General features: G+C 39.0%; 1 protein-coding gene across 6 annotated transcripts in view; it reads left to right on the top strand.

Annotated features, from left to right (window-relative positions):
- The window catches only part of LOC135484373 (homeobox protein Meis1-like), a 184,251-nt gene that overhangs the window by 73,335 nt on the left and 95,099 nt on the right, over positions 1-15,817 (top strand). For all 6 annotated transcript variants that reach the window (XM_064765765.1, XM_064765769.1, XM_064765767.1 and 3 more), the window contains one exon: positions 1,034-1,163. In XM_064765765.1, the coding sequence (XP_064621835.1) occupies positions 1,034-1,163 (130 nt within the window). The remainder of the gene's footprint in view (positions 1-1,033; positions 1,164-15,817) is intronic.

The raw sequence follows: 15,817 nt of genomic DNA, 5'->3' as shown, positions 1-15,817 counted from the left end.
TCGAAACTCAGACTCTCTCAATTGACTATTTAAACTTTTAAAACTCGACATTGCCATTTTGTGCTCTTTACCGCTGAAATGTTCAAGGCGATTACAAAGATTTATGGTAATGGTTAAATTAAACATGTTAAGAAAAAAAGAGCCATTTGATTTTTTCCCAGAATTTGTAAGTTACTTATGTTGCACAATGGATGTGAATTCAGTTAAAAATGTGATTATTTTAAATTACACTTCTATCAAATACATGCTACATAAGTAATAGCCCATCTGGTTTCAGTAAAAATTACCGCACTTGGTCTTTATCATGTTTATATATGAAATAAATCTTCCAGAGCATCTTAACCAAAACAGTTAAAGTCTTGATTCATTTTGCCAAGGTTATCTATTGCTTACTGTTTGTGAAGTGACCTTAAGTGGGTTTCTGGAACCTTACCCATTAGACTGAGGCATTAAGCAGGTGCCTTGAAATAACTAGCCCCTAATTGTAATCATTATACCATTAAGAGTAGATCTCCCCTAACGAGCAGGTGTATAACACTAATTAGCAAAATTAATAACGATTATTGAGAAACAAGGGCTTTATTTGAACTATAGCAATGCATTTTAAGTCATTATTTTTGTTTCTAAATTCCAAACGACCTACGGCAAGTGTAATAATTCACAGCACCTTAACTTCTGCTAGCGAACCTTATATCTTTTTAATACGATTTTCCCTTTTTTTCTGCGAGAATTTGATGTTAATTTAAAACATTAACTTCAATCATTTCAGGATTTTATTTCACCTGCGAGTGCCCCTTTGTACGAAAATATGCTCAAGATGTGGCAATAAAAATACCCTTAAAATGGTTGTTTAAGATTGACTTGGTGCATTTTAATGGACATTCCCTGAAGTTGCATCAGGTGTACAGGGTGTCCCGAAAAAAGAACATTTCGCTAATCTCATTGGTTTTCAGCCTAGTTTCTGTTAGGATACCTACAGCGAAGACACTTTTCGTTCTCAATTTTGACCAAAATTTCAACCTCTATTTTTCAGAGTCCACCTCCGCAGTTATTTAGTCAACAAGATGATACTCAGTCATCGCGATCTGGGGATACACCTGGACCGACGAGTCAGTCAACCAATCAGAATTCATCTCAGAGTGTAGAAAATGGTAGCGAAATGGGTAAGTTCAACATTTTAGATAACTTTACTCGAAAGTGACGATTTGTTCATGTTTGACTTTTGATGCCATTTTATAAGATATCCTTGCCAAAAGTTTGGTTTACTTTGACTTTCGCATCTTATCACACGTGATCTGCAAACAGTGCCATTCTGGGGATTGAGACTCTTCAACCTCATGCATGGATGCTTGGGTGTGCCGATTGGTTATTCTTGGGGTTCCACTTGGATTCTGCTTGTTTGGCCCCTTTCATCCGTGATTACATAACCTGACAAAAGTCACTGGTTCGGGTATGGTTCGCTGAAAAGGTCACTGGATATGCCACCTGAATTTGGCCCTCATTATTCTGATAATCAGGGCTAAATTTAAATGGTGACAAACTACTGTTGCTTTTCGTGCCAGACTCGACCAGTGGAACGTGACCTCAGAAGACGGCTATATTCGGGCATGCTGAAGTTGAATTTAGTCTGTATTTGTCCTGGGTCATTTGGTCTTTGTGCTATCTCATACATCAGGTGATGGGTGCAAGTGTCTTACCCAAGGACACTGACAGACACTACAGGTGTCCTCCTGAAAGTTGGACTTAAGACCTCCTCATAGCCAAACTCAACCCGTTATGGCCAGGATGGAACCAAGGTCAGGTTCCAGCGTGATCGGTGCACCATCAAATCGTCTTGTCATCATCAGAGATAAGATCTGTGACTGTCTTTTTGTCTGCCATTGCCAGTCACTTTCATGGTCTTGGACAGACCATGATATAGCGTCATCTGCGTGAAAGAAGCTTATGGTCATTTTCAGTATGTCCTAGAGCACGCCCCGAGAGATCATGACAAGATAAAGTGTCATCATTCACCGCCTTTGTCCCCTACTGGTCAGGGATTCTGGTGCAACACCCAGGATTACAGCAAAGGTGCTAAGATGTTAGGGATTAAGCACAAGGAGTAACTGCTAAGGATTAATCCTATAACTGCTGGTATCTCCTTGGATTAATCGCCAACTCTTGATGAATTGTGTTTGCTATGTCATAATCAGTGATTGTGTGTGTTTGGTCTCTGTGTCTTCTTGATTGATTTGGCCGGGGCTAACAATAGAAGGGACATGCAAACATCTCTTGATGGCTATTGTTGGAGGAGGCTATCAGTGGTAAATGCCATGTCCATTGTATCATTTTCTTCTTGTTTGAGTGGAAAAAGTTAGATACTTATCTTGGGTCCATTTCACATCTTGATGACTTTGGCCGTTCCCTTGCTATAGCCAAGTAGTTTTGCACAGTGGCATAAAAGGACAGTGACATTTACTCATGAAAAGGCCTGTAGGTGTCTTTTGCAGCCATTTTGCCCACTTCGAATGTGACAAAAAGTCAAGAAGACTTGCTCATACAATGATTACTTTAGCGTGACCTTTGTTGAACATCCACCTCTGCTCCTCTTTCGAAGAGGATGCCATCTCAAGGCACGACAAACAATGCTCTTCAGCATTTCATATCAACTGGGATGCTACAAAACAGTCGCACAACATTTTATCTTCAAGATAAAAACAACTTGTAACATTTTGTTTGACAATCGGGGTGTGAAATCTAACTACCACGCCTGTCAATCAGTTGTCCATTAACCTGTTGTGGCGGTGCGATCTCACAGGGTAGGCTCCTCAGGTCACAGCACCATTGTTAACATTTCAATAATTATTCAATTACCTTGAGTCCATAATTAAAGGCCTGAATCGCTTAATTACCTCTTGAGACAAAATCATGATTTCGCGCCTTCAATCATGGTGGCTCTCCCGCCGTGCTACTTTAGTGTTGGTGAGGCGATGTCTCATATTGCGCTACAATACCAGATTACTCATTCGAACCACCGCTATAGCCCTGCTGCGTATAATTAACACTGATCTTTCCCTTTGTCAATGCTATGATTTGTTTTATTTCATCAGACTTTAATATGAAATTAATGATAATTTAGATTCGAAAGGAAGTTCAGGAGTTCAGAGAAGTTAGTTCATGTCTTCGAGCAGTCCGTTTTGATTTTTGAATTCCGACTGAGTGTGGAACCTGTATTCAGTGTCAGGCATCAGTTGAACAAATTGGTCATTAGGATGCTCCTAATTATCATCATTGTCCCCTCTTCTGCTACTGATGCTGCTGCTTGTCTCTTTGATTGATCTGGTTGTTTCTTCTTGTCTGGTCATGGTAGCAATGCTATCTATTTTGGCAGCATTGGTCGGCTGTACAAACAAGCAACTTAAAGGGAACTGGAACCGCCAAGCCAGTTCGTATGACCTCGTTTTCATTTCCCGCGTATTGGGTGATCAGAACGAGGCATGAATGAAAAAAGGCGCCTAGCTGTCAATCATTGAGTGACGTCACTACTATGGAATTTACTACGAAAACTCATGAATGAAAGATCGCATGACTCACGTGATTCTCACATGATTCTCAATAATAACAAATTGAACTGCGCATGCTTGGGCACTGGGGGCGGAGCTACAAATCTGAACTCGAATAGGAAGTTCGGGAAGTTTGACTTTCTCGGGCGGTGAAAGTCGAAAAGTTGAATAAATCGCTCGGCGGTTCCAGTTCCCTTTAAGTGCTGCCACTTGCAACACAAACCCATGAATATGAGTTTATAGACAGCCAAAGGCCTTTTAAAGCCAACAACAGAACAAAATATACTTCTTGACTTGGTTGTTTTACCCATTACCCTGGTACCCTGTAAATTAATTTTGTCAATTTTAGAGGGGAAGCTGAAAGAAATAGTCATCTACCCACCTCCTTTTGCCTTGTTCACTCAAAACCCTTTGAAATCTCTTGCTGTCCAAATTGGTCCTGTGAGTTAACTTCTTAACGATTAGCTGACTAGTTTACTAGACAATATGTTGGAATAAATTTTGCAGAAATGTCAAACTTAATCAACAAAGGAAGAACTTAACCTCTCCCGCTGACCCTCTTCCAAATTGCCTATACACTTGGCTAAAACACCTCAACCCACCAAAAGATGAAAGCTGATTATCTACATTAGACATAAGAAGAGATTTATTGCAAGGAATCTGAAGATGTCCCATCGAAATTGTCTGTCTTCGTGTCATTAAGGTATAATTTGAGTGAAGTTTTGATTTATCGTTGCCAAGCTTGTCACTTTAAAGTGATTTTATCAAAAATCCGGAACAATACTGTTGTGGTCAGATGAGTGTGTTATGAATGAAATGCCAACACAGACTTAGAGCAATATATTACTGGTTGTCAATTTAGCCAGATTTTATGCTTGTGTCATTGATAGGTGTGAGAGAGTTGAAGATATGTGCAGATCATATATGCCAATACTAAGATCTGATTGTAGGTTATATCAGGCCCATTGTTTGTTAGGACAGATATAATGAATTCAGAAGTAAGTTCTCTCTCTTTTTACACCTATCCATAATCTTAACTTTTTACTTGATGGATCAGCGGATTATGGTAATGGACTTGGTTGAGGAGGTGCACATGGCCATATTGAGAGCTAGAAAGCCTTTTCATAGTTTTTTTCAAACAGGGGCATTTATTCCCTTGCTCATCCTAAAAGTTATTTCTTGGCCAGTGGTGAAAATCCTATGGAAATAAAAGTTTGAGTTGCAGACAAAGGAATGGTGTCCTTTGGTGAAAGTGGCTTATTTCTTGCACCAAAACATTTTAGGGAGTTTTTCTTGTGTTATTAATGTCTGTTTGTCTTGTCTGGCCCATAATCACGCCATAAAGGTTATCAGGCCTCTAGTCCACTTGATAACCTGCTAGATAACATTGTATTATATATGAGAAAAAACATTGTTGATTCTCCACAATCAAAAAGGTCACCAAATCTTTGGCAAAAGTTCTGAATGAGCTGAGTTTTGAAATGTGAAAGTTCAGATCAAAACCTTTCAGTTATGTCACAAATAGTCTAGAAATTAGTTTCATATACTCTAGTTTCACTGATGTAAGACTGCTTTAATACCTACAACGAAATCGACACAGCAAAAACATCATATCATGTCATGACCATCGGGAAAAATTTCGGTTTGAAGAATTGGAAAGTTTCAGGTGACATCTTGCATATTATCCACTTCATGCATTGTAGCCCAAGTTACCCTTGAACGAATTTGATGGATGTTCCGGGGACTTTCATACATAAGTACATATCTTATGGACTTGTGGTAAATCGAGCCTGTCCCCAGCATGTACAATTATCATAAAACCTTCGATTACATGACAGTTATGCTGATTTATATCCTTCTCTTCACTATGAACAAACAGGTGTAAATGGCATTTCATTTTAATAAACATTCCAAGATGTATGAAAATTGTTCTTACATAACCATGACAATAAAACTCAATGAAATATAAAAAGTGTAATATACCATTTTTTCAAAAACTTAAATATGAATATGAGCAATTGATTTACTCTTAACAATGTTTCTGGTCGGACAGAGAACTAGGCTATATTTTATCATTTCATTATTATCTTTATGCCTAATTAATTTTCCCTTGATTTCAATTTAGAATTGAAGTCATTAAGTTTTATCATCAACTTTCAAAATAAGAGATTACTTAGTGATACATGATGAGTAGTATGGAATGAAATTATGCTTCTTGTCATTTTAATGGCTTACCACCGAGACTTTTAGGTGATACATAGTCATCGCCATGCATCGTGGTTTTGGTGGTTTTGACCAGCTTGGTCATTAGGCAGTGATATTAGTGGACTTAGGCTTATGATATCCGCAACTAAGTCAGGATCCTGTGGCTACATGCCTAGCATGAATTTGAAGGGCCTTGTTCCTAGAAACACTGATGGTAGATTCAAATTTGGACAGCTCTTGCTTATGAAGTAGAGTTGCAGTGATGTCTCTTCAGACGTTGGAATCACTTGGTCATCATTGGCGCCAGATGATTACTGGAGTGATAACCTTCAATCGGTAAAGTGCACACACTGAAAGATAGAAAATTTTAGCCTTGATCCATTGGAATGATGCTACTTTCTCCGACTCTGATGAATTATTCTCCTCACAGTGATGTTGTTCATAAAAAGTGTCTCCCTTTGGCTGCAATATTGAGTGTAGCTGCTTCCTTTATTACCGTGAAGCCTTAGATCCCTTTCAGCTGTGGTCTCATAACACCACAATAACCGCGAAAGGGACCTTCACTGACAACCACAAAACCCAATAACATGAACGCAAAGCTCTTGTCAGATGAAGGCTCATCCAAAGGCGTACAACAATGCTCGGATATCTTATCAAAAGCGTGGAACATTTTATTGAAAATATTCCAGTGAATCCGCGGTTTTGCTTTGGCTGTGGACTATGGATGAAACAATCACGAGGCGACATAATCATCATGGAACCTTCCCTCTCATAACCAATACCCCTGATTGCGGTGCAGTTTAATAACGAGATTGAAAATTTCGTCGGTGTGATTGAACGATCCTAATCGGCATCAATCGAATATTAGTATTTGATTTATGAGTGCGGCGACGTGGGGTCACTCCGTCGACATTGCACTTTTGTCATAAGGCAATATTCTTTTTATGAAACTTCCTGTGGTAATTTCTGCTAAGATAATATGATCTTTATGCTCCGAAATTCATTCTGACAGCTAACACAATATTAAGGAAGTAAGACTAGTGCAGGGCAAGGTTTAACTAACTTGAGCCCAGTTTCATCACTTTAGACAACGATTTTGTTTCCCATAGCGCTGTTAATATTTATCTTGCGGGCAATAATAGCGGCAGTATTATTTCATATTTCATACTCTATGCGCAGGCGAAGTATTCATATAAATAAATTGATGCCATTTCCCAAGTAAACTCCTCACAGCGGGAATTCTTTCTTGACAAAAAACTTATAATGATGCGTAATCGGATGATAGCTTATTGCTCCAATTTTGTCAACATATCCTGCTGCTCTTCATAACAGAAACCACGATTTTTAATGAAATTGGTCGCGGCTTGATTTTCTCATATCATCGTGCAGACAACATACTCTTAAATGTTGCAATATCTTCTCACATACACTGAGCGTCTGATTTACGTTTCCGCGTGTTGATTAGAGTTAACGCAGTTTCATACGAAATTCATTCGCTAGTGCACATCTCAGGATGAGGTAACGAAAGACTTTGACACTGAGTCAAACGTTGGGTTTCCGAATCACAAGGAAAAAGTCATTAAAGCTATAAGTTTTTGATTGTGAAGTGTGATTCAGACTTGCAGTCTTGAAATTAAAAGACCTTTAACTTGGAGCTCTTGGTTTTATGATTCAGCTAGTCACCATGGAGTGAGATTGAGACACTTTTTACACAGAAATGTTCCCAAACCTCCTCGGAATCCACTGATGCTTCAGGCCAAGGGAATGAAAGTCACAGAATGTCTGCATTCATTCACACTGCAAATCAGTTGTTAAACATGTGTCTGAAATACCGTGTCTGAAACAAAGTAAAAATGATATAGGGTAAAGGCCACATATCACAGTTATACCACTTCTCACCAATTTTGTGTGCTACCACCATGCAGTATTGCATTCATTTCTCACCTTTCCTGTAACAGGGTCATCTCTGCAGTGAGAGTTTCACTTTAATTATTTACCTGTTAGGTGCGGCAGCCATCAGACATCGTGCTAGGAGCCTCTTCCAGTCAATCCTGGTTAATTACTGACTGTTTGATAACATTTAGGAAATTATTAAACAGTTAATGATTAATGATATTTCTATTTGTGGACTTGGTGGATTCTGTGGATACAGAGGTGTTCGCATGAGAGATCAAATATAAGCAGTGTTTTTTTATTGGTGCAGTAGTAACATTAGTGCTAGTTCTTGGTGCACGGTGTAGCTTGCCAACTGGTAACGCCAGTCCCTCTTACCTCAATTAGGTTGAAAAACTTTAAAATAGCAGCTCAAATGCCTAAAACTTGAAATATCTTGGAAGACTTGGGCAATGGCAGCACCATGCCTGGTACCTGAAATATAAAGGGCAGCTTGAATATTTAGGAATTTTCTTTTAATTTTTTGCACCAAGATCTTTTTGTTCTTCCAAGCAAGTTAGGCAATTCATTTGTTATCCTAATATTGTGAGCCGTGAAGGAAATTAAATGAGAAAATGCAGCGGAGGCGACTGGACCCATTGATCCATTTGGATTACAAATTTCATCAAAGATATCTAAGATACTATCAGGCCACCAATCTAGAGTTATCAATTATAATTGTATTTTCTGTATTATAGAAAATGTCAAGATTTTAATGGATCACTTTAGCCACCAAATCTTTTAAATCTCGGGATGTCTTAATGAAATTGAGCATCTAGTCGGTCATGAACAAATCTTCTGGTAGACGAGCTTGTTTAGTCATTCGGGGGAGAAAGGTGATTTGCTGTGTTAGGTGGTTGAAATGGCTTCTCAGCCATCTTTTGGTCAGAAAGCTATTGCACCAACCTTCCAGTCATTTCCTAACAGCAGCTTTACCCAAACCTGGCCAAACAGAACATGTAGACCAGGAGCCAGAGGGGTCGAGGGTAGCTGAAAAGCTAACCAAAGTATTTTGATATTCTATACATATCCGAGCATATAGAAATGTACGTCTGGCTGGTCAGTTGTGGTGGGTGTGGCCGTGGGGTCCACTGAAAGGCTGCCAAAAAATAAGCTAGATCAGCTCATCAGCTAACTGATTCAAATCAACTCCAATATGTTCGGTGTACCCCACGGTATCTTGAAATGCAACTGCCAGACATTTTCAGTGGTGGGATACCCTTGCCAGACTTACATAACTGCCACCCCAAAAGTGACCTAGGTTAGCTGAAAAGCTAACCAGACAAAATTTGCTGGAAAATGTTTGTTATGACCCCATGTACCATGAATGGCCACTGCCAGACTTTTTTAATGGTGCAGCAGTAATGGCAGAATGTTTACAGAATTGAAAAACTCCAAATGATAGGGGTAGGAAATAAACACACAATAAGAAGGAGAAAAGACTTCCAAGTGAGATAATAAACTTATTTGTTACAATATGAATGGACAGTGAGTGTAGGCCGAGATACACACGCCCATCAATAGTCACTCCAAGCTCAAAGTCATTGTTACATAGAATAGTGATTGCAGGTATCCAAAGCATTGGAAACTCCTATATAACAATCCTTTTGTGTGCAACCTGAATGGCTTGGGCTTTGTTGGAGGAAAAGCAATGATTGCAAGATATCTTTATTCAATTAAAGGGGGACTATATGCAGGAGCTAGCTTTGTTGGATTACGTTACCTGAAATGGCCAATAGGGGTATCTTCCATCTTACAGTACATTGAGACTCTTGACCCTTGTATGAGGAATAAAATCATCGCTGAATCTAACCCAGTTCTCTGACAGTACAATGTGTATACAAGTCACAGTATGACCACCAATTTGACCACCTAGCTCCGGTGTAAAGTCTCCCTTTAAGCTTTACAGCTTGGTCATAGTTTAGCATACTGGTCTGAGATGCATGTTCAAATCACACACTAAAACTATCGTTTAAAAAAACGGTCATTTATATGCATTCAATTAGAAGACATAATACTATAGCTCATCACATAGAGATAGGCCCAGAATTACATCTCGCACCAAATCAATAATTTCATCAATTTCGGGATCAGGAAATGAAATAAATCTTTCGGCGGCAAAAAATTAATGTGCCACCTCGGCAATAGAGCCGGCCGCCTTGGATATGATGACTTATAGGCTGTATAGGGGATATTAGATGTTCTTTAATGTGTCGCCGCGCAGTGAAACCGGCTGACTCCGTGGAATGGTCCAGGATTAGGCGTCCTTTTCAATTTCATTACAGATGAGCTTTGATTCTAACTTCTGGATTGGACATAAATCTCTGGGACAGAGATACAGTTCATATTGGTGAAATGTACACTATCATACATCCAAACCATGCAACTTGCATAGCCTGATGAAATGTGCATAAGAAACTAGATGCCACCATTAGATACTAGCCCATCGACTTGCTTATAATAATTTAGCTTTAGACTGTGCGAATCACGACAGTTCTAATTGATGCAAATTATGGTCGTTTTCTAGTTACATATTCTATTGTTTTCAACAGTGCCGAAGTACTGGTTTTGAAAGATGGGGCTATAGTGCAAGTAGTGTTTTGTCCAGAAGACAGTTTGAACTAAACAATTTTCCTAAGTGTTCAATTCAGTCTGTTGTGTTTTATGTGAAATCTTATGACCTTCAAATCAAGAAAAAACATGACTTGAACCACAGAAAACTGCCACTTTGAACTTGCTCCCGCGACCACCCCACGTCGTCTGCACCACTCTCCTTTACACCGCCAGCATACCGTTCTTCAAATGAATTCATGTCCTGTGCCATACGCCATTGTCAATGTCTGTTTCCTGTAATTTCAAGGTGGATAATTATAGTTTCTTTAGACTGTATAATCCGACAATATAGTGCCGTACTATGACATACAATAAAGATGTGAGGTGGCCTGGCCTGCCTCATTGATTGCATTGATCACAGTGTATAAATATTCTGTGTAGGTTATGGAATTAAAGTGAGAAATTACTTAAAAGTTAAGATGTGGGATGGATATTTCCTTTGATACACAATGTGTAGGAGGCTATGACTTAACAAAATCCAAGCTTTTAAAGTTTCATGGTATTACTTCACTTGATTCATGTGAGACTAAAATGCCATGCAAACACGCAATTTTTGTTGCTGCAACTTGCGATTATGATCCCTGTGATGTGCAACAAAAAGATGTCACCTCTGCTGGTAAACCCAGTAATGGCTGGCTTTGATATTAATGGCAAGCGATCACTGCAATTGAGGCCATCACTACGATATGAACTCAGAAATCATTTGATACAGATCAATCCAAAATGCATTTCAATATATTTCTGTTTTGGCCTATAAAAAATACTGCAATCTTGGAATTGATATCTGATGGTTGGATTAAACTGTCGTTATTCAGTTGTTGTGTTATTTTGGTCTCTGTCCTCACTTTGTCCTGTTACAGTTAATCTTTTTGTGCATCCGGCAGCAGCTGGTAGTCGCCTGGCCAGATGTCGTCTGTCTCATACAAATGATCGGCTATTAAAGCCTAATGAGGCCAATATGTAAATTAAAAACGCGGGATGCACCAATAACAACACATTCATTTCCTCATTTTGACTTTGTCAGGTGTAATTCGCCATTTGTATGAAAGTGATTGTGATTGTAATAAGGTAGACATATTATCTTATTTGTGTCATTATTATTCATGAAAATATAAACAGGATTCCATATTCACCCTCTACAAAAACTGCTGTTCACTAAAAAATTTCCAGTTGATGTTCAAAGGTTTGGAGGCATATTGCAGATTGCCTGAATGATGTTGACCTGTCATGGCTGGATGTGTTTAGCAAAATCATACTCTCAAATTACGACCATGCATGTTCGATGTGCGACCCAAATTTGGACCTGGTGTAAGCCTAGATTCAGAGTGTTTAAGAGGGCCTATGTCATCTCCATGGAGAACTGTCTTATGTAATGGACAAGATTCAGACTGATAGTCAGAGATACAGAAAGCTCTGTGTGTGCTGCCTTTGATTCTGTGTTACCCGAAGTGTTTGTACAGATTTGGAGTGCTTTTATTAAGGAAAGATGTTATTATACAATTTGTATGTTGTAAGATGTATTTATATATTTATCTTAATGCTGATGCAGTCAAAAGAATATTAAGATTTGACATTTCATCCTGCCCAAGCGTAGCAAACACAACACTCAACCAACGACACAATTCCATCAAATCTAACTTTTCACTACGAAATCAGCCAACCTACCGTATTGAAATATCAAAGTACAAAGTGACTCTCCCACTTCACAAAGCCACCCCAGTGATATGTGCCATGCAACCACTGAAGGGGAGGAGATGGTATCAGAAAAGAATCAGCACCATTCATTGCCACCTATAAAGAAATATCAGTGTTGCGCCAACCACCCCAAAGACGAGATCATTCACAGTGGCGGATATCCTTTCCAAACTCAATAATGAACCAAAGTTACAGAGAAAGTGAACCCAATGAACTTCCCTATAGCTCATTGAAAACCCAACAACAAGTTAAAGAAGTTTGGACAAAACCCCAAGCAACTAAATTCATCATAGGAATGTCTTTTTAAATTTCTGCAAATGCTTTACTATATGGTATGATGAAGTGGATGCTTGTCAAAAGGGACTTTTCTCCTTTCAATCAGCTCGGCTACAATAGCTCTGCACTCTACTGGTATAAATAGTCAAATATCATAATGAAATTTGACGATGGCATGGATGTGTTTTATGCTCCTTTGGGTCCACCAGTGACAGGCTACAAATCAATAGGTCTTTCAGCATCAGGTAAGGAGACACACAGAATTAAAAGCAGTACAGCAGATGATCCGAATCCTCACCAGAGAAAAAAAACGATTTTGGAGAACATGGTTAAGCTGCAAAGTCCATTTTCAGATTGGTATTTTGCAAAAGGAGACCACATTTCAGGGCACGAGCCCCCTGAAATTACATATGCTGAGTATTGACTGGCTTTGCAAGATTAAAACCTACTTCTGATATAAAAAGTTTGAAGCACTCAGGACACTTGGATAGTAATTTGTCGCCATAGTAACGAGTTGATTGTGAGAAGTTGTAATGGCATTCTCTAACTGGTTGCCAAGACACTGGACAAAGTGGGGACAGAGTTGGTGGTTGAGACGGTTGGTTGGATGGCCTGTGCATGACCTTAAAATGATGAGTCAGCATTTCAAGTAGTTTATAGAATTTTTGACCAGTGACTTGTCTCTGAGCTGAAACTATGAGGGATGATGTCTGGTCTTCTAGAGATTTTTCACACTTTTGGGTCATTCAAAGTTAAGAAGTAGTCTGCTGGGCTACTGCCGGAGCTGGTGGCCACAGTTTATCCATGTGCACAGCTCCGTGGTATGTTGACTTATTTCATTCTTTCACTGCCTTGCCAGTTCTTCAATGGTAAAATTACCCACACGGCATCGAAACCCAGTTGATCTTTGTGAATTAATCTTGTACGGTGGCCTATTCATGACCAATGATATCACTATCAGAGTTGGGCACATCGACTCTGTTTGATCGTTCAAGTATGACAACCCCTGATGAAATTTGAAAAAAAGACGTCACGGTCCACCTGCAATATTTTCGACTCATTGGATTTGAGTGGAGCGGATGTTCACCTTTTGCACTGCAGTGAACGCACCTCGATATTGTCATTTCACTTCAGGTTAGCGGGGACATATCATGCGTTTTGTGAAGGTCTCTAGATCAAGGTGCACTCAGTGGAATATCTTGGAAAGAAATTTGGCTATGCGATTCGGTAGATCTTGAAGTGAGATCAATTTTAGCCTCTAGAATTACTTGAAGCTTAGGGAAAACTTACTCTGAGGTTTGATCTGTGCCGAATGCTTGTACAGTGAAAAAGATTTCTTAAGTCCAAATATTTTTTTCACTTTTTTTTCTGCTCAAAATCAAGAAACATCATCAGTCCCAAAAAGCTTTGAATTTTTTTTCCTCCTAACCCTAAAAAAAAGTTTTTGACTTTGAAAATTTTTCAGAATTTTTAATTTCAGAATCTATATTCTTCATTCTACTATTTGCACCCCCCCCCCCCCCCCCATCACTACTACCATGTAGTCTGAAATAAATGATGATTCTTTTAAAATTTATTGGATCCAGACAGAACTCATGTTTCTAAGGTGCATTTCTGACGTAAACACATTAAAGTTCAGATTTATTACTTTGGACTGATTTTACATTGGCGTGAATAACGTTTAAACTTATTTTTAGTCAAATTTTGTAGCTTGATGACGCAACGAGGTGATATTCACCAAAAATAAACGGAAAGGATTAAAAAAGAAGAAGCTCGATCCAACTCTGGGGTTCAAGGTGTTGTCAGAGTCAAAATATATTGCCATAGTTCCACAGTTGCATTCCTTTTCTTCCTGTCGAATCGTTTTATCTTTGGAAAAGTATCAAGGAAAAAAGGTTTTTTCTCATTGCCAGGTTATCGCAAAAAAAACTGTCTGCCATATTGGGCCATCGGTAAATAAAGAAGTATTTGGTTTAAAAGCTCAAATAAAAAGCTTTCAATTTGATCAGCTATTCATTGGCGATATCATTTTGAAATTTTACATGCAGTATGTAACTCATATGGCCATGAGATAAATGACAAAAGGAGATAAAGCAAAATCTAAAAAAAAAGAGCACATTCATTGTGCAAATAAGATATCCAGGATATTCACTTAAATTTTTTTCGACTGCAGTTTTTTTTCTCCCATTCTGTATTGGCACTTGAGGATTGACTGCAACAGAATTAGCTGCAACATCAAAGCGGGACTATTTGTTGTGTTTCCCAGTTACATTTCAACAGTGTTTACAGATAGATTTCAATCCGCAAATGTTGTTTACATAGAATATCTCATTTTACAACAGTTCACCAGGTCAGAACTGATGCTTTTTTACCAAGACGAGAATGTAAACTTTCGGTTTGCCCGGCGGCTTTGATTTGGCAGCGCCATGTTTGGTTGACCCACAAACTTGTCTCTTCGCTTGTGGCGTTACAAAGCCGCCCAGTGCTTCTGCTCGGCTGGCGCTGTCTCTATTCAAACATGACTTCTGTAAACTTATTGTCCGCTTCTTGGTCCATTTGCTAAGTCCCTCTCAGAGCTGAAAGGATCAAATGCAAATTGCTTCCCCAGTCGGTGATTATCCCAAATTTGGCAACAGCACCCTTGTCGCCCAGCTAGCCACAATTCGCTGCATGATAGGCTCAACAGGCTAAATACCGGACCTACTCATGCAAAAGTTTAACTTACAAACCAATGGTTTTACGATTTGTTTACATCATGTCTGCACAAGTTTAGAATGGTTTAAGTTGAAAAGTTTTAAAGTTTAAATAAGTCTGCATTACAGTCCTTAAGGACCTGTTTATATGAGTTGTACAAACACTATCAAGAGGTCATATAATCCCTCTGTGACTTACAAAGTGTCCAATTCCTAATTCTATTGAGTAGTTGCCGCTTTTATGTTTATAAAATCCCTTATTGCGTTATGGGTCCCAGTCCTGGGCCACCCTTGCGCGGTGGGATCATATCCCATGTAATTTCCTCCAACCGTCTACCACCCATATCTCGCCAGATTCTCCCCGCCTAACCAATCATGGTCAGCAATGCTATTAAGACTAGATTGGTCATTTGTGAAATGTAGATTTTAATCAGAATTCCATATTTTCCTGATATATGTCGTTGTGTCCGAATGATTAATGACCGACTGGATTAGACCAACTGCCAGTTCTATTGAGGGAAGTGGAAGCGCATTTTGGTGCACCGATCAAAATTACGACTTCCTTTGATCAAGGGGACTTATGAACTGCATTATGTTGATAAGTCCTTTGGGACAAACCGAGATTATATATGATGTATAATCTCGGTTTTGTTCTGTGGAAGGGACCAAAACACTGGGAAAGGTCACTTTGACCCTGCTTTAACCCAGATTGACTGTGTCCCGAGACCATAGATGTTTTAAGCATAATGACCTTTCAAAGTATCGGTTGAATTTTTAATGGTTGTATATAAGACTGATTAGAGGCCCTTCGCATTCCGAAATGACATGTTTGGATGCTTGGATTTACCTTTGGATGGTGTT

Source organism: Lineus longissimus, chromosome 3, assembly GCF_910592395.1.
Source record: "Lineus longissimus chromosome 3, tnLinLong1.2, whole genome shotgun sequence".
Taxonomy (NCBI): Eukaryota; Metazoa; Nemertea; class Pilidiophora; order Heteronemertea; family Lineidae; genus Lineus; species Lineus longissimus.
The sequence above is the reverse complement of the archived record's forward strand: the minus strand, read 5'-3'. Positions and strand labels throughout refer to the sequence as shown.